General features: G+C 43.1%; 1 protein-coding gene across 1 annotated transcript; it reads right to left on the bottom strand.

Annotated features, from left to right (window-relative positions):
- Nucleotides 1-78: 78 nt before the first annotated feature.
- Nucleotides 79-8807, bottom strand: LOC311324357 (ectonucleoside triphosphate diphosphohydrolase 2-like; the record flags this gene model as incomplete). Its single annotated transcript, XM_084456819.1, has 9 exons — nt 79-285; nt 573-707; nt 1201-1320; nt 1594-1863; nt 5779-6006; nt 6129-6288; nt 6604-6754; nt 7196-7313; nt 8700-8807. The coding sequence occupies 9 exons, from the start codon at nt 8805-8807 to the stop codon at nt 79-81; spliced, it is 1497 nt and encodes a 498-aa protein (XP_084312945.1).
- Between the last annotated feature and the right edge of the window lie 11488 nt (nt 8808-20295).

The following is a 20295-nucleotide window of genomic DNA, read 5'->3' as shown; positions in this document are numbered from 1 at the left end:
TTGTAAAAGAAGCACAACACCTCAGATATATTTTTTGATATGGTTGAAACTAAGTGCACAGTCAGGAGGGAATATGAGCTAAATTATGTCGCCTCTCTTCTTCTTTCGACAGTTCATCACAATCAGATATCCAGAAACAATGAGGAGGAGGATGACGAAGAGGAAGATCAGACTAGCCCAGGCCTCTGGACGCAGTGCCTTCCTCAGACCCAGGCTCTCCCCTGGCAACAGACTACTCAGGCTCAACATGTAGCCCAGTGCCCAACCAATTGAGGTGTCTCCCGCCTACACAAAACGAGAACAAGGGCATAGTAAACATGCTGTCCTGCACTCATGATGCATGACTAATATGAAATGTTTTAAGTGTTATTAATTTTATGTGCATAGTATTTAACTGTCCGGCAAAGATGCAATGTGCACCAGCCATTTTTTTTTTTGCATGTGTCCTGCATGTCCCCCAGGCTATTGGGCTGTAGTACATATGTGACAGACGAACGAACGAACACACAAACGAATGTACGGCTGACATACCGTATAATCATGTGATACTGTATTTTTGCTTTGATACTCACCTTCTTCTGAAACGAGATGCGAGGGAAGGAGAGCTCATCAAAGCCATAGCCTTGGAGTGTGAGCAGCTGGATGAAGACGGAGACGGCACAGTAGTCCTGCAGACGGCTCTTCTGCTCTGGGGCCTTCTCAAGCATCTGTGTGTGTAGGCAGGTGAAAATTAATATAAAGCGCTCAAGAGAATGAGACTCTTTTTTTTGTAACAAATATCAAATATCCATGGTTAGAACCTGCCAAACCTGCACCAGGACCCATGTCCACCACTGCCTATAATGAGTCTTTTCTAAGCATACTACCAGCAATTGACCATATACTGTACATGAAAGCGCACAAAAAGCATTTCAGAGCCATTGATTAAATTGAAGTCTCAGCAAATCAGGTCAGCTATTTTATCTGCTGCTGTCTAGCGAGGGCAATCAGTAGAGAAATCTCCTAACAGCCAATGGGTGAATCTAATCTCCCTAGCATTCAACAAGCTCTCACACTGTTTGCCTCGGCTGCTGTAACATGAGATTTATTGCATTGTGAAAATGTACCTCTGGTCACGAAATCCACACTGTAGGCAAGTGCTAGAATAGCCTGTGTCAGAGTCAATTGTGGTCATAAGTAGGGTATGGTATTTTACTGCACCTCACTGAAGCTCATGTTGCAGACAGTGCTGGTGGCTTGCTGCAGAAGGGTGGGGGATGTGACTGTGATGCCAGTGGTACGCTGCAGGAAGGAGTGTGTGTAGAAGAAGGCAGAGAACGCCTGTGGAGAGGACATAGATTGCTCAATCAAGTGCTATACCCAGGAGATTAGACTACCAGCAGAAATGCCTGATGTGATTCGAATAACCAGGATCATGGCATGGAACAATAGTTTCTTGTTTTGACTGAATGTCAGTAGCGGCTTGACAGCCACTTTAAAAAGAAAAAAGAAAAACACACACAAATGAATGGGGACAAATACTGTAAGTTGCACTCCATCAGATACACTCCAAAATACTTTGACTATGAGTATGATCTCAGACAGATTCCTCACCATGAAGCTTCCAGTCACGTTGGGCTGAAAGATCCCATTGAAGGAGCACTGGGAGAAGGAACATCTGTCGAAGGAGAATATCTTGGACATGTTGCCTAAGCAGTGCTGGTAATGTCCTGTGCCCTGTAGGGTCAGGGAGCTCTGTGGGTTGTAAGGCGTGGGTCTGAGATCTGCAGTGCACGGAGAATCAAACACCTTGTCCAGTGTGATGGAGAGAGTGAATCCTGCTGGATAGCAGGGGTGGGTGGCCTGGGTCCCAGAGCCTTGACTCTGAGAGAGGAGAGATAGAAAGAAACAAAACCAGATGCAACAGTGAACATGTTGTCCCCCACCCATGATGCGTGTTCCTTTGAGGTAATGAAGGGCGGAAACGTGATATTTTGTTCATGAATATGACATTACAGTATATATGACAAGTGACAAGTGTTATTATGTGCATACTATTTAACTCCTGGAGCTCTAAACTCAAAATGCCTGACTCCTCAATAACCGGGCAAAGATGCAATGTGCGCCAGTCGGTTTTTTGCTTGCATCGTGGCAACGCAAATCAGATGCAGTTATGATGTTCCTGCATTTGGGAAATGTCCAAACGTCTGCAGTGAAATTATGATTGTAATAAAGATGTAGTATGATATGTCACTACTGTCTACTGAGTTTCATTCATGTTCGTTGTTCCAAGGAGCACTTGTTATGTCTAGAATGCTCAGTTCACACCACACGCCCAGCTAGAAAACACTGAATTCCCCAGCTGGGTGAAATTTAGCAGAGCTGGATAACGTTCGCCAGTGATGTTCAAGAGAACTCATTCCGCCTCAAGTGCGATCCTCTCAGCACATCCATATACTATGATCGCAGAAGTCGAGAGCTCAGCTGTCAACTCTAACTGATCCCCACAGACTCCTTACGTAGGTAAGAGCATGACTAACTTTGTTATGGTTGGACACGTATGATCTATCTGAATATGGTCATATCCCACAGGGAGGGGCATATTGGGCCGCTTTTGGGGTGGGGGACAAAATGTAAAGATAATTTTAGATGAGAACATTGTAGTAGTAGTTGTTACAGCGTTAATACATTAGATGACATCATAAAGGATGAGTGCCTATAAGAGCGCTCAGTGGTAGCCAAATAGATCCAATAAGAGCCATTTATCCATGTTATTTATCCATGTTGTGTGGTGTTATTATTGGATGTGTAATGCACCTTTGTGACAGCAGGGGGCAGTTGCGCTTAAAGGGATTGCAATTAAGCACTGAGGTAATTGAGACAGGTGTGCATGCCAGGGGAACCAAACAGTTTTTGACCGTCATAGACATATACACTAGACGCCGCGTTGACGTTGATTTGATTGCTGCCGGACGAAAAATGCGGCCGCCATCTTGGTCCGGTACGGAGCTCCGCGAGTAAACTAGTGATGGGTCGGTCGCGAACGATACGGCTCTATGTGCCGGCTCTTTTAAGTGAAAGATGATAAATACATAGTTGTTGATAGATACAGCTAATTTTTTATTTTATTTATTTGTTATTTATGTTATTTGACTGTTATGGATAGTTCAAAGACAAAAATATTTGTTTCTATTTATCTTCTAGAGTTATCTCTTGATGCAGGGTTACTTTTACTGACTGAAACTGCTGAGGAGAGCGGTTGTCACGTGACAGCGGTACCGGACCAATATGGCGGCTGTATTTTGTGCCGCTCAATCCATTATGAGTCATCTCGTGTTCATATCTATGGTGTCCATGGCGAGCAGATACAGTAGTATAGTAAAGCTGTTATTAGGCTACCTAACTAACATATCGTCACCTTCTTAAAATAATGGCCTAAGTCATATTTTTAAGTATTTCAGAAAACAAACAAAAAACAAAATGGCCTCAAGGGGGCCATGGGTCAACATATGGGTATAGTTTGACATAGGCCATTATACTACTGGGGTAGGAACAGTGTGATCTTTTCAATTGAGGATGTAGTCAATTTTACCAGAGGTCACCAGCATCATGAAGAGATGACTCAGGAAAAAATGACAGGCCATTATTTTAAGAAGGTGACAATACATTTATCTGGATGCAAGACTGTGCCCATCTTTGGTGTAATAAATGGACAAACACAGCATGTATGGACAGTTGTTTATTGCACACAGCTGATGCGACGGTGCGCGTCAAACATTTTACTGACATGCGCCAATATAGCTGACGCACAGGTAAGCCACTATAGACCCAGATCCTACACTATGTACTACAATCTGCACACACTAGGATGTGGGTCTATTTGTCTACCACTCAGCTCTCTTATATGCACACACCCTTTCTGATGTAATCTACTGTGTTTTTATGCTATACTACTACTCTGTGAACACCTGACAACACTTGAACAATTGAACACCTTGCCTGCTGTATACAATAGACAATAACAATTGACTCTATACAACTGTATACTTTAATTGTATTAATTGCACCGCCTATATAACGGACACAGTCACAGTCTTCCATGATTGGATGGAATAAGTAGAGGAAGATCAATTTGATAGACTGCTAGACTATGCATAGAAAATTGCCAGATTGGGAACCTTATAATGTCTAGTTGGATTTAGGGTCAAAGCTGTGCCACAACAAAACCACAACCCTGTTATTCCTGCAACTGTTCATTCCCGCGCCATGCTTTTGACATATGATTTTACAGGAAACTGAAATGAGACTTGTTTGTTATTTGTTTTAAATCAATGAATCAAACAATTTACTAAACAATATCCTTTTTAGAGGATTGAAATGTTTTATTAGAACTGTAACAATGTGGTGACTGCACAGTCAAATTATTTTTTCCCTGTAAAAGTAAAAACAACAGATGTCTATGTCCACGCATTAGATAGGCTATTTCCAGTGTTTTGCATCACACTATAAACAATTACTAGTACTTAATATAAGTAAAACGGAATAATAATAAGTTTGATTATTTTTGCCTCTGCCAAGAGAAGTCTCCAGAGAAATTTCCAGCGTCTGTTTATGAAAACAAAATTGCCAAATATGTTCTAAAGTAGAAGGTAGAGAACCTTAAACCTTCTACTAAAGTAGAACCTTTTTTGATGGGACAGGAAAATAGACCTAAAGGAAAGAATTGTGATTATAATTGCGTAAGCACAAACCTTTGTCAGCAAACTGTCAAAATGTCAAACTGTCAAAACTGACAGACAGAAAGAGTGAAATAGTTGTGGGTGTGAATTGTATTGCAGAAATAACCACCAGTGGAAACTGCTGGGTTAATTCTCATAACTTTAGAGATGTGTCTAAAAGTGCACGGATCATCAAAATATAACCCACATGCTGCCGAAAATAAGCATTCTCTCTATTCCTTCAAATATTCTTGACTCTTACAATAGGAAACAAAGTGGCCCATTGTGTTATATGAGGGCACATTGTGTTATTACAGTCAATGTAGTTTTTCAGTATGAGGTAGGCAACTCAAGGTTGAAGGAATAAGCAATTAAGAGCACTATCCAACGTTCATTTGATATGAACTCAACGTTGGAATGGCTGGATTAACAGATCCCTATAAACTAATAAAGTTATTAACGCTCCCTAAAAACTATGAAAGGCATTCAGCTATTTCAATGGCATTAACACATATTTAAAGTAGTATTTAAATTACAGGACAATATGACCGATTATAAACTATCCAATGTATCCAATGTGCCAATCAATCAAATTGAATTGCAACAATAGCCTGGTGGGGCTCTGTAATGTCGCAGGTTTGGGGGGAGACCGTCTAATTGCATACCTAGGACTGGAATGCTGATAAGATATTGTAAGGACAAGCAATAACAAGAATTTCAATGTACCTGTACTGGTTATATATGGCATAAACCTTCTATTGTGCATGGCTTATTGAGATGTACATGTATTTTGTATCTGTTGTCAACTTTGACCCCACTATGGGTCAAAATCTTTTTCCCGTGCATATATACCCTACATCTCACATTTTCAATTTTCATTTCGTTCCTTAATCCACCGTGGGAGCTACTTACAGTGTGCAGACATTCTCTAGTATATTTTGGACGTCGAGCATCTGTTGCACTTTTGATGTGTTGTGCATGCATTAGTTTGTCTTCTGAAGCATGAACATTTTCATGGCAACTTTAATTTCACTTACTGTATGTTTCTAATATCAAAAGGGGATGTTATGACATATGTTACCTTGACCAAGTGAGCCAGAAGTTTACGTAAGACCTGGTCCCTGCCATAGCATAGGAAACTGTGGGTGTAGAGATGGTAGTCTCGACCATAGAGCCTCAACGCCATCCTGTTACTCTGGTCCTCCACGTTATCAGGGGTCTCAAAGGTGATCTGAGTGGAGGCCCCTCCAAAGTCCAGGGCTCCCACCGTATCTCTCCCAGGACTGAGCCAGTGCCCCACAAAGCCATACTGTGTGACACCAGAGAGAATGAAAATGCGACAAAAGTCCGGGGCTTAACATGACTGAACACTTTCACTCATTCCTCAATGTGCTTTAAATACTTAAAAGGGCAAAATGATTGAAACTCCACCTTGATAAAGTTCTCTAGAAGGTAGTTGACAGTAACCCAGCCATATGCCCCTTCTTCCTGTCCACTCAAGATGGTGGCCCCTCTGAAGTTGAATGGATAAGTACGCAATTTGCTGCCAACTTCCTTCAGTATCTCTTCTGACTCAGTGGGGTTAGATATACTGAAATCGAGTGGAAAGAGGGAGACATGATTATTTCCATTGGCCAATATTTTGCAACCTGCAATGAACAAGGAGTTGTCACATACTGGACATGAAGGGAAGGATGGTACATTAATACCTAACCGTTTGTGCGTGGTGGGTTGCAATTTACAGTGCAACTATGGGTTGCACCATAGTGACCATAATGCTCTGTCACAATTCTGTCCTCCAGCCACTCGCAGCGGTCACTTATTTTCATCGCTCATACAGGACAGAGATGCTACAGTGTTTCAGAGTAGATCTTCTATCGTTACATTGCATCTCCAGTCCACTCACTTCAGTAACCTCATGCCAGCCGTGGCTCCAAGATACATGGGGGTGAGGTGGTGCCTGTGTTTGGGGACGTCTCGCATGGCCTGCTGGAGACAGAGCTCCAGACTGTGTGCTGCACCACCCCGTTTGCCTGCGTAGCTGGATATCCCTCCGCCTAGATAGAGATATAAACATTGATATGATTTCCGCTGAACGAGATCTAGACTTGGACTTTCCATTAAAAAATGTTTGTTTGTGTGTGTTTCTATAGAAATGCGCCGATAAAAAAATGTTTGTGTGTGTTTCTATAGAAACGAGCCCATCTGTAACCAGACCGAAGTGACAGAGGAACAAAGAGAGAGGGTACTTGAAGGGCACATCAAACCAGAACAGGAAACAGACCATGGAATTACACAATACAAAACTATGGCATAATCACTTCTGTAATATTCATACGTTTGACCTCCCATTCGTCTTAAGAACGGAACTGTTGAAGAATGCAAAAAATAGGCTACTGTATACATAGAGAAGTGAGAGTGAGGGAATTAATATGTCTTCTCTCAGTCTTGAGAGAGGCTGAATAGATGGATATCAGTGCTCTAGTGAGCTCTCTCACCCTCCACATGACATTCGCTGTGCTGGGTGACGATGCCCGTCCCATTCTGTTTATCAGCCGGCCACTTGTAGATGTACATGGTGGTGTGGGAGGAGCCTGCATCTAGGACCACGCCATACTGAAACAGCCAGACACACACTACATTTACTATTACTTTAATGCCTAGCCAATATCAACCCTGGTACAATGGAAAGTTCTTTAAACAAAATGGTACTGTTGACCAACACAGCCATTCAAAATGTACCTGTTGCCTAAAAGCCCTTTCAAAATGCTTTCAAAGTGGCTTTGAGGTGGACAAAATTCCCATGAAAGAATGAGTAGTGACAGTAGACAGCTACCTTTATCTCTCTCTGTCGATCCCTTTCATTTCTATTGTCTTTCATCCCTTCTTTTGAATTGGGTTTGGCTAGTTTGAGGTTAGCTTATTGCAGCAAGATAGGCTACTGCATGCCAGGGCATGACTGCTCTCCACTTTCTGCACATCAGGGAAATTGTAAATGCTGTCCCTTTACTCTTACTTTCTTTTTAACTTACTTTCATTTTGTATTGGTTATGTGATGCAATATCACATATCATTAACCCTCATCCTACCAACATATTTAACATACAGTACATGAACTACTGACTGAGGTCCCTGGGTACCCCAAGAATAAACTACTGGAATAAACAATCATCATAATTGTAACATTATTAGTTAAATGTAGCCTAATTAATGTCATGAGAAAAAAACAGATTAAAAACAGTTATTTTAGCAGTTACTGTTAATTTTCATATTGTGCAAAACACAAACTGCACTGGCCTCTGAAACCAACTGCTCATTCCACACACGTCTGTGCCCCTAACCCCTGCTGATGGTGTGTAATACTTTAAATTAGGACGCATGTCAAACATGAACTCAGTAAATATTTCCATCTATTAAAACTGCCTAGGCGGAATTGGGTGCTTTGACAGGAGTCCCCAAGGACCCCAATTGGTATTTTTTGAAGAACACTAATTGAAACAGAAACAGAAAACAATGATAAGCTCATTATAGGAACCATTTGATTGACAAAGTCATGAAAATGTTGAATGACAGAATAAAGCACCTGTGAAACATGACGAAAAGTATATATCTCTATGAGGGTTAACGTCATTTAAAAAATCTGGTTGGTCAACATCACGGTCCTATTCAACTGGTGCGTAACATTATAGTTGAGTCTCTATAGCCTACCTGGGTATGAAATGCATATCCCGGGGCATCACCTACTACTCCATTGAATTCTTATTTTCATTGGTTTCATTGGACAATTTGAAAGCATTATATGATACACACAATTTCATTCTAAATGTTTTTTCTTCTACATTATTTCCGGTATAGTCGTATAGCAAAGTGACAGCTAAGCGACATAACATTGTGGCATAATCTAACTGTTACATTTCATATTCTGAATTCTAGTAGAATTCTAATAGTAACGCTGACTTAACGATGAGGTAAAAAGCAAAAAAAATAAAATAAAGAGCCTACCATGTTTTCTGGAGGTTCCCTCATGTCGTCAGTAGGAATCACGATCAGTAGAATCCCCGCTATCCCCAGTACCAGGATCACGGCTGAGGCAATGATGTGGTAAGTCATATTCAGGCTGAGCTGTAGCAGCTGCTGGTGCCAGCAGGTTAGCTATCATAAGCATAATAGCTAAATCATGCATGCGAGAAATAAAAGGCTTGAGGGAGTGCATATGTGGGCTTGGCCACAGCAGCTGTCCTATCAACACAAGGTTTGACTATTGTTTCCTTTGAGACACTCTTCCTTTGAGCGACAATTGGCAGTTAACTCGGAGATTCTGCGTGCTCGAAGTTTCTGATTTGTGTAAAAAAAAGAGGTAATTCCATGACAGTGCTTTGCTCAGTAATTGAACGAATTATGTAATTCAAATTGGCTATTGGTAGCTTAAACATTCAATTGCAAACATTGCAAAAATTTAGCTTAAACTTAGTGTGGTCTAGTTTAATTCAATGGCATAGGCTAAGGCTACACTACACATTATGGTGTAGGTTTTCCATCCAGACATTCGTGTCATAAAGCTAGGTGTAACCTTTGTTCAGAGATAACATTATCAAAGATTAGTTGTCACTCCCAAAAATGACGCCACCTGTATGCATGAAGCCATGTGCAGTTTCTTTGAGCCACAGTGCTAGCATATTGCTTATGGGTGTGGGAGAAGACTCCTGAAAGCACACACACTCACAAAGATGGTGCCATTTCAGTATACCTATGCATTGTTTGTCTGTGCCACACAAATTCAATGGAAGAAATGAATGCACTCATCTAGTTTTGAGTCACCATCTTGTGGTAAAATACTGTAGTACGCAAAATGCATTTCAAACAGTCCTCCAACTATAACCAGAGGAGGGAGCTACTCTCCCATAATTCTATTTGACATGACTAACAGTAACACTCCACTGTTCAGGGCTGATTGCATTATACGTCCATTAATGGCAGAATGTAACATAATAGCCAATATAATTGTCTTGCCTGTCTTATCATCGGCACCAATCAATCAATTCCAAAACACCTGATTGAAATCAAGTGGTGAGACTGGTTGTTAAAATCCATTGAGCCCAGCATTAAAGGTGCAATAGTCAAGATTTTGATGTACACTAATCTTTTTATTATTATTAAACAAATAAAAATAAAATAATACATCCATAGAGCTTTTAGAAAGGTGCAGAATACAATTATTGGCCTGGCTTTGCCAGACCCAATTCGCAAAAACGCAATTGGATAGACCTACAACCAATCAGCAAAAATGCCTTTACGGCGCTCCTCTGTTCCGTCATCTTATTAAACCCGCCCCATATTAGATAAACGGTTGTGATTGGCACGAACCAGTGGATTCAGTTAGAACGGTTGGATATCCAGACTGATCTGCAGAGTGAAATAGAATGTGAGCTTGTGAGATCAGGCTGGCGATGCCAGACTATGAAATTATTGCTTTTCCCTCCAAAAATGTATTGATTATGAATGTATCATTTTTTTGACAGGTCAAAACGAACATTTTGTTTACTTCCGTCTGAGATGTCTGAAGTTTGGTTCCCACCTCTAACAAGGCCGTCACAACGTTGGTACCACACAGTATGTTGGGAGGTGGGAGTGATCAGAAAATTCCAGATCTCTTTATTGCCATGTATATGGTTCACACATACTGGGAATTTGACTAGGGTACAGGCAAAATGCAAATGCTGTGTAGACGACATAGGACAGGGTGCAGGACAGGACAGTGCAAAAGACATGACAGTGCAAAGTAATACAAAAACAGTGCAAATACAAAATACAAAAAAAACAGAAGTCCTAATACTATTGGCTCACATTAGTCTACTGGTACATTGAAATCTTCACTATTTCACATTTAACCAGCATTCCATCCCTGATACAAGCATATTTAACCTCTAAACACACTATCTTTCAACTGCATAGACATAAGTCCTGTTTCCATCGAGTGCCTAGCACCTGGGTCAATTGTTTCCTATAATTTGACTCCTTTGCTTTGACTCACCTCCTTGGCTTTAGGTGTCAAATGATTTATTTTCAGAGGAGGGGGATTTTCAAAAGACTCATCGGAAACTGTCTAAGCTAATGGAGATTGTGTTGTATTTTGATGAAGGGGAGTTTGCCCTTTGTTCTGAGACTTGAAAGTGTGATTAGATTATCTTAGAATATATCTAATGCACGTATATATTAAGAACAAGATGCTACCTGGGATACTCAAATGTGTATGCAAAAACGATATATAGCTGTCTCTCCTGTGAAAGACTACACGTGTCATAAAAGATAAACTACACATGCACAAATACACACACGCACACACACACACACACACACACACACATAAACACACACATACACGCACACACACACACACACTCTCTTGACCTGTGGAGAAAAACCATAGGGTGTGACTGGCCCAGTGCATTACGCAGTGCTATTAAAGTTAACTTTTGGCTTCAGTTTGGACTACTTAGACTATTGGACAAAATATCAAACAACTAAGGCACCAGAGTGTCTGTGTGTGTGTGTATGTGTGTGTGTGTGTTTGTGTGTGCATGCATGTGTGTGTGTGTGTGTGTGTGTGTGCGCGCGTGCGTGCATGTGTGTGTGTGTGTTTGTGTGTGCATGCATGTATGTGTGTGCGCGTGTGTGTGTGTGTGTGTGTTTCTGTGTGATGTTCATGCCGAACTGTAGATGACACAGGAGCTGGAGACATGCATGGGTGAGGGGTGAGATGCGTGGGTGTTTGATGGCCTGAACAGAGCAGAGGGACAAACACAAATGGCACCGAGGTGAAGAGGTTAGGAACATCATTCTGAAATGCACAGATAAATCAGGAGCGTCCAGGCAGGGCCACTCCTGCAGCCCAGGCCTGGTCCAACCACCTGATGTTTCCTCTCCAAACACACGCTCCCATCCCCCGGACCTGGTACCACAGCCCAGGCCTAAGGACTTCTACAGGCTGCTTGCTGCTGCACACTGGAGGCCCAGGGCACCGGGAGGGCATTCACACCTTGTTAAGTTTTACAACTTGTGCATTTGTCGGCCCCAGTCCTCTATTGCCCCTATGACTCAGTCACTCCTTTGAAGTGACCTTCTCCATGGAGCATGGTGATGGAGAAAGTCAGGGTGAAGATTTTCCCTTATGAATGTGAATGCAACATGCCTGGGGATGCATAGGACATATGGCATATCAGCAAGTTACTCTGGCAGAAAATAAAATATATACTTCGACTGAAACGCAATTTCATATGGGTCAAATAAAATCAATCAGCTGTCAAGATAGTTTGCAAGGTGACATATGAACTCATGTAAAAGACTATGTTTTTTGTTATTGTCCATTACCATAAACTGTAGTTACCTACTGCATTGCTTATTGTGACAAGGGGAGCAGCTACAGTATGGGTATTGCATACCTGACACAGAGCCATTGAATTATTCTGACATCTAAGGTTCATCTCTAAAGTCCACTAATCCGTCTATTGCATGCTGGAATTTATAGTCTAAAAGTTCTTGTCTCATGCACATTCACAATGTCTATGTGGGACATGATGTCAGTTGCGGCTTGCATGGATTGCTTCACTTTTGTTCCGAAATTCTTTCCCTTTTACCTGTACACGAGAGACTGTTGTAAATTGCATGAAGGAATGCCTATTGAAGTGATTAAAGGAGCAGAGCGCAGGTGATATTTTAGAGTAGGGGGTACTTGGTATGTGAAGACTGACTTCTTCAGCGGGGGGAAAAAAAAGAGTGAAACCCCAGCCGTGTTAGGAGGTGAAAGCATGAGGCTGAACCTGTGTGGATGAGGCACCACTTCTAATCCTGCTGCACAGTGCCATCCTTTTACATGGCCTACTGTTATTTGTGTCAACCACTCATCACTCACACATAGTGGAGTTAGGAATGGTATCCTGGTCAAATTGGCCTCAGTAAAAAGAAAGCCTTTGAGAGAAAATGCCACTGAAGGATTCGGAGGTGCTCCCGACTAGGATCAGGTTTCCCCAAGCTTGTTCTGGAAATGGACGGCAGAAATTCCTGTCGTGTAAGCAAAAAAAAAAAAATCACTATAATTTAGGTAATTGTTTTTTTTCCCCCCCTTGTGACATGGAGGGAGATGTTGAGGGTAAGACAAGGAGGGGAGCATACCTGAAACAGTGTTGTACCACCTTTCAATATGAATGACTTTTCTTGTCAGGTCTGAATGCGGGATTAAATCTTTTGAGCACACCTACTCTGTAGAACCTGAATGTGAAATAAAGGCAGCTATTGTGTGAGCATCGCTCACCCCCAGGGTCCTCCCAGCTACTGGGCTTCCCAGCCACCTCACACACTCTCTCAGCCTGAACCGGCAATTAGCCGGCCAAATCAAACCCGGCGGTCAGGACTAATTGTTTCTAACAGGTCTTTGTAAAAGGCCATGCTGTTTCCCATTCAGGTCAGCTCCCTGGCTCCTAGTGTGTCAGATAGGGGAGGGCATGGTTCCAGCCGGGAGATAAGCCAGGGGTTTTTTAATGCCCCAAAGTAGACTTAATTTTCACCTTCCTTTCACGGTTCAGGTGCACTTGTGTATTGAAGCAGTCAGAATCTGTGGTGGGAGGCTTGGTCGAGGGATACAGTACCTCACAGGATGTCATTCATTGGCAGCCACCTCCTTTGTTGGAATTTCTGGAAAAGGGTGTGTGTGCTGTGTGTATGGGGATTTGAACAAAATCCTAGTTTTCTCCTCTTTGACAACCTTTGTCATATGTGCACCCAAAAAAAAAAGAAAAGCATCAAATCTCCAAACATATATTTGATGTTAGGTTGTGCATTTTTGTCGTGCCTCTTCAAATCGTTGCCTCTGCAAAGCCATAGGTGCTCGGGATTCATCAGGGATCTGTTGAATCATCAGAGGTCCTATTATAGAAGTATGATCTGTTTCATATCCTCCCCTGACACTTTTCAGACAGTGTAAACAGAGTAGACTTGTAAAGCGGTCTGTGTGCGACGTGATCACAGCTACTATGCTCGAGCTGGAGGGATGAGTCCTGTCCTGCAACTCCATTACACACTGTTCTCGACTTACTTGTGTGTGTAAACACATCTCGAGGCACGGGTAGTTTTATGCATGATTACGCACCATTTGGTATTTTGGGTAAGACAAAGTGTTTGGCATTAATGCAAGCTTCATGCACATGGCAGTGGTCATTTCTATCAAAGTACATATGATTTTGGCATTATTGCTTGCAATCTGGGAAGCAATCGGCAACTATTCCACAACATAAGTCATACTAACTGTCACTTAGCTGTGATGGATGAGAAAAAAAAAAAACCATCATAGATCTTCCATGGGGGAAAATGTGATAGCTAGTGTAAAGATAAACATTGCTAGGGCGGGTCAGAGCCCCATCTACAAGCCCTGTCTGCAGCCAGCCAGCCTAAAAACGGTGCCCCTCTGAGCAGATTCTGTTTTAATTGGAGTGTGACAGGGTACACTGGGAACTATGGGGGGCCCAGTGATGGACAGGCAGAGCTTCCCCCCGCTGTGGACCCCTCTGTCTGCAGCTCAACCTGACAGCTACAGCTAGAGAGAGGAGGAGGAGGGGTGGGGGGGGGGGGTACAGAGGGAGTGGTGAGGGAGAGAGACATTTTCTCTGGAATGTTGGGAGCTATCAGAACTGACATGTAACCATAGACATCCTCAAATCTCTGGCTTTATCTCCAGGGCTGTTGACTGGTCCCACGTCTGTTGATGTGTCCCATCTGAACCCCAGCACCTTGGAAAGAGGTGCCTCTCTCTCTGTCCTCTGCCTGCACCTATCCTGCTACTCCAACAGCAGGACTGGGTGGCTGACTGTCACATTGGTAGAATCGGCTGCTTGAGGCCCCTCTGTTTTCATTCTGGTGGCCTACATGGAACATGTTCATTCAATCATGGTGTCATAATCTTTTCAGCTTATTCCATAGTGGAGAAACAACAGATTATTGGCATTCATGCCCTCAAAAGTATTCTTATGTATTGTAAAATTGATATCTACATGGTTTGTTGCTTCATGCTGCTCTGCACAGGTGTAAGACAACAATGTAATGAATTATTCCAACGTACATTCAGAACGTGTCCTTAGACCCGACAGCACACATACTCCCTCATACCATGCTGAAGGATACTTCACTGCAGGTTTTAAAGTGCTTTACATTTCGGAGGGCTTCACGCTTCTACTACCTGTGGCGGCGGTGTCTAGTCAGTGAACTTTGATTCATTGATGGTATTGTCTTGCCATTTTTGATGTGAAAGCCACCTCTGTTGGCAGCCCGCTGAGGAGGTCCTGTAGTGACTTGCTGGGACAGAGGGCTCAACACTGGGCTGTGCAGGTGAATGGAAACAGGAGCTGCACTTGTGTTTTTCTAAAGAGTTTAAGTGCTGTCTTTGGAAGTGTCCTGTTACGCTGCTCCCTCTGTGACCCTCTGACCCTCACCCTGCATCAAAGGTAAGCCAATTACTTCCATTACTTTAGTGTGGCATTGTCAATGGAGTTGTACTCTATTGATAAGCACTGAGACCTGTCTTCTAAACAGGTCATCTGAAGAATGTTTAAGTCCCGATTTAAAAAGGCTGCTGTAATCTAATTTCCTCTTCTGTCGTCACAGTTAATGCCTTGGCTTGGTAACACCGTCTGAATAAGACTGAGCCAAGAAATTACACTTTAGGGTATTTTCCAAAGTCATGTTGCTGAACATTTTGTTTTGATAAAGCACATGCTCGCTGTGGGATCGAAATCCTTCTGAAACGCCACGGCGCCCACACATTCTCCGCCCTACGATTTTCACAATGGCCTTCATCTCCTGCCCGGAGTCACCCTGGCCTTGTTTGACTTTGTCATTACGTCTGTGAAATATGTGACTGATGGCGGGGCTGAGAGGGGCTGAGGGCACTCGTCCACGACACCGCGCTGACCAGGGGGAGGCGGCCCGGGCAGCCCTGGACTCACAGATGCAGCGGCAGATCGGATGTGAAGGGCCCTTTGAGAGGGACACGGGGCCTGAGAGAGCTGAGATGTGAGGAGAGATGGACGGGGGTCAACGGCAGCCCTCCTAGAGGTCACCGCCAGGTAAGAGACAGCATGGCTGACCGAGCCAGGACGCAAACTCTCACAGACAGAACGCACAGACACCGTCGGTGGATTTTTTATCGCAGATAGGCCCCAGACCGTCAGATATCGGCGCAACTCATTGCATCTGAAGTCAAAGGACATTATGGTGGGTTGTCTTATCAATGACAGACAAGGTTTTGAGGTAGACGGCTTCAATATACTGTGGAGTGTAGAGACACTAGAGAATAACCTTCTCCTCCCGTGGCAACTGAGTCATGGAAGTGTGACTGAAATACCAGGCGTGTTGTTGTGTCACAGCCTGGTTTGGGTGTCGCTGTCGCCAGTCGGGGAGTTGTAGGGCACCACTTGTCTTGAGGGTGGGGGTGGGGGGTGGGCCCTGGGTGAGAGAAAATAGAAAATGGAAAATTCCTCTGTGAAGTGCAGTCGTTGGTGATCAGGTGTGAACTGCAGAGCAGAGATCAGAGGAGGAAGGGAGGGAGGGAGCAGACAGCTGCTCCAGCCCCAGTCAGTCAGCCCTCCACCACTCCACACACCAGCTGGGGCTGGGGCCCACCAACGCCTAGCGGGGGCGCTCAGCTCAGCCGACCAGGGGGGAGCTATAGCAGATGGAAAAATGCAAGGCGGGGATCCTTAACGATTCGTCTATACTTGCACGTTCATATTTTTTCCCCAAGAAGAATGTTATGTTTGAAATGGCTCTTACCGATAAAGTCATTTCAGCTCACGAGTTCCAGATCATATTCATGATGTCAGCCTTTCTGCTTTATTAAAGAAGGGTTCCATATACATGTGAAAAATCACTTTCTACATGTAAACAGTTTCAAAGAGTATCTGGCAGATATTGAGATGTAACATTTTATTTGCGGCAACTGTGGGCTGACTGACAGCTTGTTAAACTGTATCCTGGACAGCTTGTTAAACTGTTCATGCTATTTGGCCCCGGCTGTCCGGAATGTATCAACAGGTTCACAAATGATGATGTCAGAAGTGAGGATGCATATCATTTGGATGTCTTAGCTTTATTCATCTGGGGCTTGTCTGAGGCTTAAAGGCACCAGTGTCTGCAGATTTTCAGTTCCTTTCAATACAGATACTTTATGGAATAGGACAAGAAGATACGCACACTTTGTTTGTTATTTATCCATTGATTACCAGGGATGCATGTAAAACAGCAGACTTAAGACTTTTGCCAAAGAGGACTCAAATTCCTATCAAAGAATACATATTGGTTGTTTGAAGATAATCTTCCTGTATTTTTTTTAAGTGAACCTCCAAGCTATTTTTAACTTTACATGGCTAAATCATGAAGCATGTAAGCCTTCCTCTGCTTGAGATATAAAAAGACTTCTATTTCAAAAGGATTCCCCTCTTGGAGAACTCCTCAGAGGGATCTATGTGTTTTGACTACCAGGCCCAGTGACATCAGTGACATATGTCTGAAGTCTTGCTGTCAACTGATGACAGAATAAATCTTGAAAATGGCTATCAATGAGTCCTTGAAATCCCAAACCAGACAAATGTAATGGCTTAACGTGTCCTCTGGGAGCAGGAGGTCACATGGCCCTGGATGCATAACTAATTTCTAATAGATGGCTATTTTTCCTACTGCCAATGTCCAGAGGTCACATTGTTTGCATGCTTTATTTTGCTCCAGTCTCTCTAAAGGCTGTTTTCGTTCAGAGACCTGCGGAGTCTGATGTCTGTGGTGAACAAAGATGTTGGAAGGATACATTACAAAGGAACGATTTTTATGTTCATTCCTGGTATTCTTTCATCTCCATATATATATAGCTACAATTTCCCTGTCTATTCAGGGATCATATGAGCTCTTATTGATGCTACATCAGTGATAATGAAGAGTAGGTCTACCTCCTCACAAAGGCACAAGTTCCCCTTTTAACTTTGTCCTGATAGATGTTGGCCCTTCAGAGCAGTTAATCTATGTCACACACATTTACAACAGTGACTATACCCAGAAAGTGATCTGGCTTCAGCTCGACCTTGTGTCTTACCCTGTTACACATGTGCGTTGAGTATGTTCATTGCTCAGTGGCATCTTGCTCCTTAAAAATAACACAGATGCTCTGATGCCCTCGGCAGGGCTGTCAGATTCTGCCCACTGGAGATGGACAGCGTCCGGCTATTTTCATTGCCCCTCCATGAATTGCTGTTGTCTGAGTCACTTTATTAGTTTTGAAGTCTGACATGTTACCAGCTTCTTGGCCTCGTCAGATGAAGCGGTCAAAGGCTGTCTGCAACAGGCGGGTGTTAATCGAGGATCAACTCGGGTTTCACCTGTCGAGCATCCCAGAGGCCTTAGACTCTGGATCTCCCACAGTCTGGTCACTTTGACACGTTGTCTACTGTCATCTTTGACTATACAGACAAATTGGGAAAATGTATGTTGGCTTATTTTTTCAAAATGTCGTGGTAAACAATCTACTAGTTACAACAACAACAATAACAATATCAATAGTAATAGTAATAGTAATAGTAATAGTAATAGTAATAGTAATAATAATAATAATAATAATAATAATAATAATAATAATAATAATAATAATAATAAACAGTAATTGATTTAAAAAGTGCCTTTCTCAAACACTGTACAGTACATACATAACTAGAAATGGTGCTCAGAGAACACAGTCCTCTGCCCATGAATGCATTTTGTGGCTCTGTGTGCGCATACATGTGTGTGCAGGACATGCTTGGTCTCACTGCATTCGTTAGATCGAGAGCTTTATGCCAGTCCAAACCCTGTGTCTCCGTGACCTTCCCACGTTGAGATATGGCCGTTTCAATTCCCCCTATTGACAATGAATGGGGGGAATTGTTCGCTCCCAGTCTAAAAAATGAATGGAGGTAAATGGCCGGCCATGATAAAAAGGAAGGCAGCAACATGGCATGATGATATAAAGTTTTGAATATGTGTTTTACAAAAACAATAGAGCTTACACGCCCGCGTGTATATTATTGTTTTCCAAGATTTGTTCCAGGCCTATCATGTGTGTGTGTGTGTGTGTGTGTGTGTGTGTGTGTGTGTGTGTGTCTGACAGAAAGAAAGGTTGTAGGCCAAGGCTCATTACAGATAAAGGGGGTGGGGAAACTAGTTCAAATTTATTGCCTGTGTCAGCTGTGTCAAATTTGGCAAGCTCAAATGGTCAGCTTGCAAATGGTTGGGGTATACGTAGGGGTCAGATGCCCCTGTAATTATTGCAGATTTGTACACTTTGAGCCCACCTGTATGCATTTTTCTGATTATGATCCATAGAGGCTTTATCAGTTCTTATGTATCTTAGTTCTACAAAAATAGATGTGATTTGACATTCAAGAAGAGGTGCACACTGTGCTGAGCATTGTGTTCAGGCTTTGAACTGAACATTCCCAGACTTTAGAATGAGGTCAACTGTTGGAGCACTGATGAGTGACCTAATTGAAGAGGTTTGGGTGGCATGAGCGGAGGAACCCCACGGCTGGCCCGGAGCCACGATGGGGAGCAGAGAGATTGTCCAACCGCATCCTCTGAAACCCACTTTTATCATTCATAAAGGAGACCACCCACTTTCTAAACCTTTGCCTCTATTTTTGCAGGGTCAGGCAAGAGTGGCCAGTTGCTCTTTATGGCAGAGATTTTTACGATGTGGTTGGAGCTGTTGGGGGACCACCAATCGTCCTTTCACTTGTTACTGGAGATACAGTAGCTCTGGCCCAATGGATTTTCATAAGGATTTCCTGGAAACATTGATTTTGAGCTGCATGGCTCATAGCATGGCTATTGCCTGCCCTGACTTTCTTTAGGGAATTTGAAATAAACTTGTCTCTCTTGGTACTTTTGGCTACATTACTCACATTTGATCAATGAAGCATGCCACTTTGAGTCAGATACCTTGTCCACCTGTTCTGTCTTTCTGCAGTGTCATCCAGCCTTTAAAAAAAGTCCTTCTTGTTCTATCCCGCAAGGTTCAAACAGAAAATTCTCTACCTTTTCTGTGGGTGCTGGAGGTATCTGCTTTTCAGTGAACGTCCGGTTATTTCCATCACAGCTTTAGCGCCAGTAAAGCCCACGGAGACACGAATAAATAAGATCAGGTTGCAAGGCCTCAGATCTCACCGTCACTTTGTAAACTGAAGTGGGGGGGGTGACAGGCTGGGGGAGAGGAGGGTAGAGGTGGATGGGGGGGGGGGGGGGGGGGGCAGATGGCGGCATTTTGTGAGGCCACATCTTTTTTTTTCTTTGTACATCCCCACTCCCAAAAAATATTGCTGACACCCAAGGCAGGCTGCTGGAGATCTGTGAATTCCTCAGTGATGAGGCCAGCTACTGCAAAAGCCCCCTCTACCCTCAGCCGCCCCCCAAGCATTTCTTCTAGTTAGCTCCTATAATTGGAGTCTGGTCACAAGAGCTAAACATCACACATCATATCGCCATGTCTCCATGTAAATGTGACACGTTCTGTAACACACCTATTGAGCCACAGTTC

The sequence above is a fragment of the Borostomias antarcticus genome (assembly GCF_949987555.1).
Source record: "Borostomias antarcticus genome assembly, chromosome: 23".
Taxonomy (NCBI): Eukaryota; Metazoa; Chordata; class Actinopteri; order Stomiiformes; family Stomiidae; genus Borostomias; species Borostomias antarcticus.
This window is presented reverse-complemented; position numbering and strand designations above follow the sequence as displayed.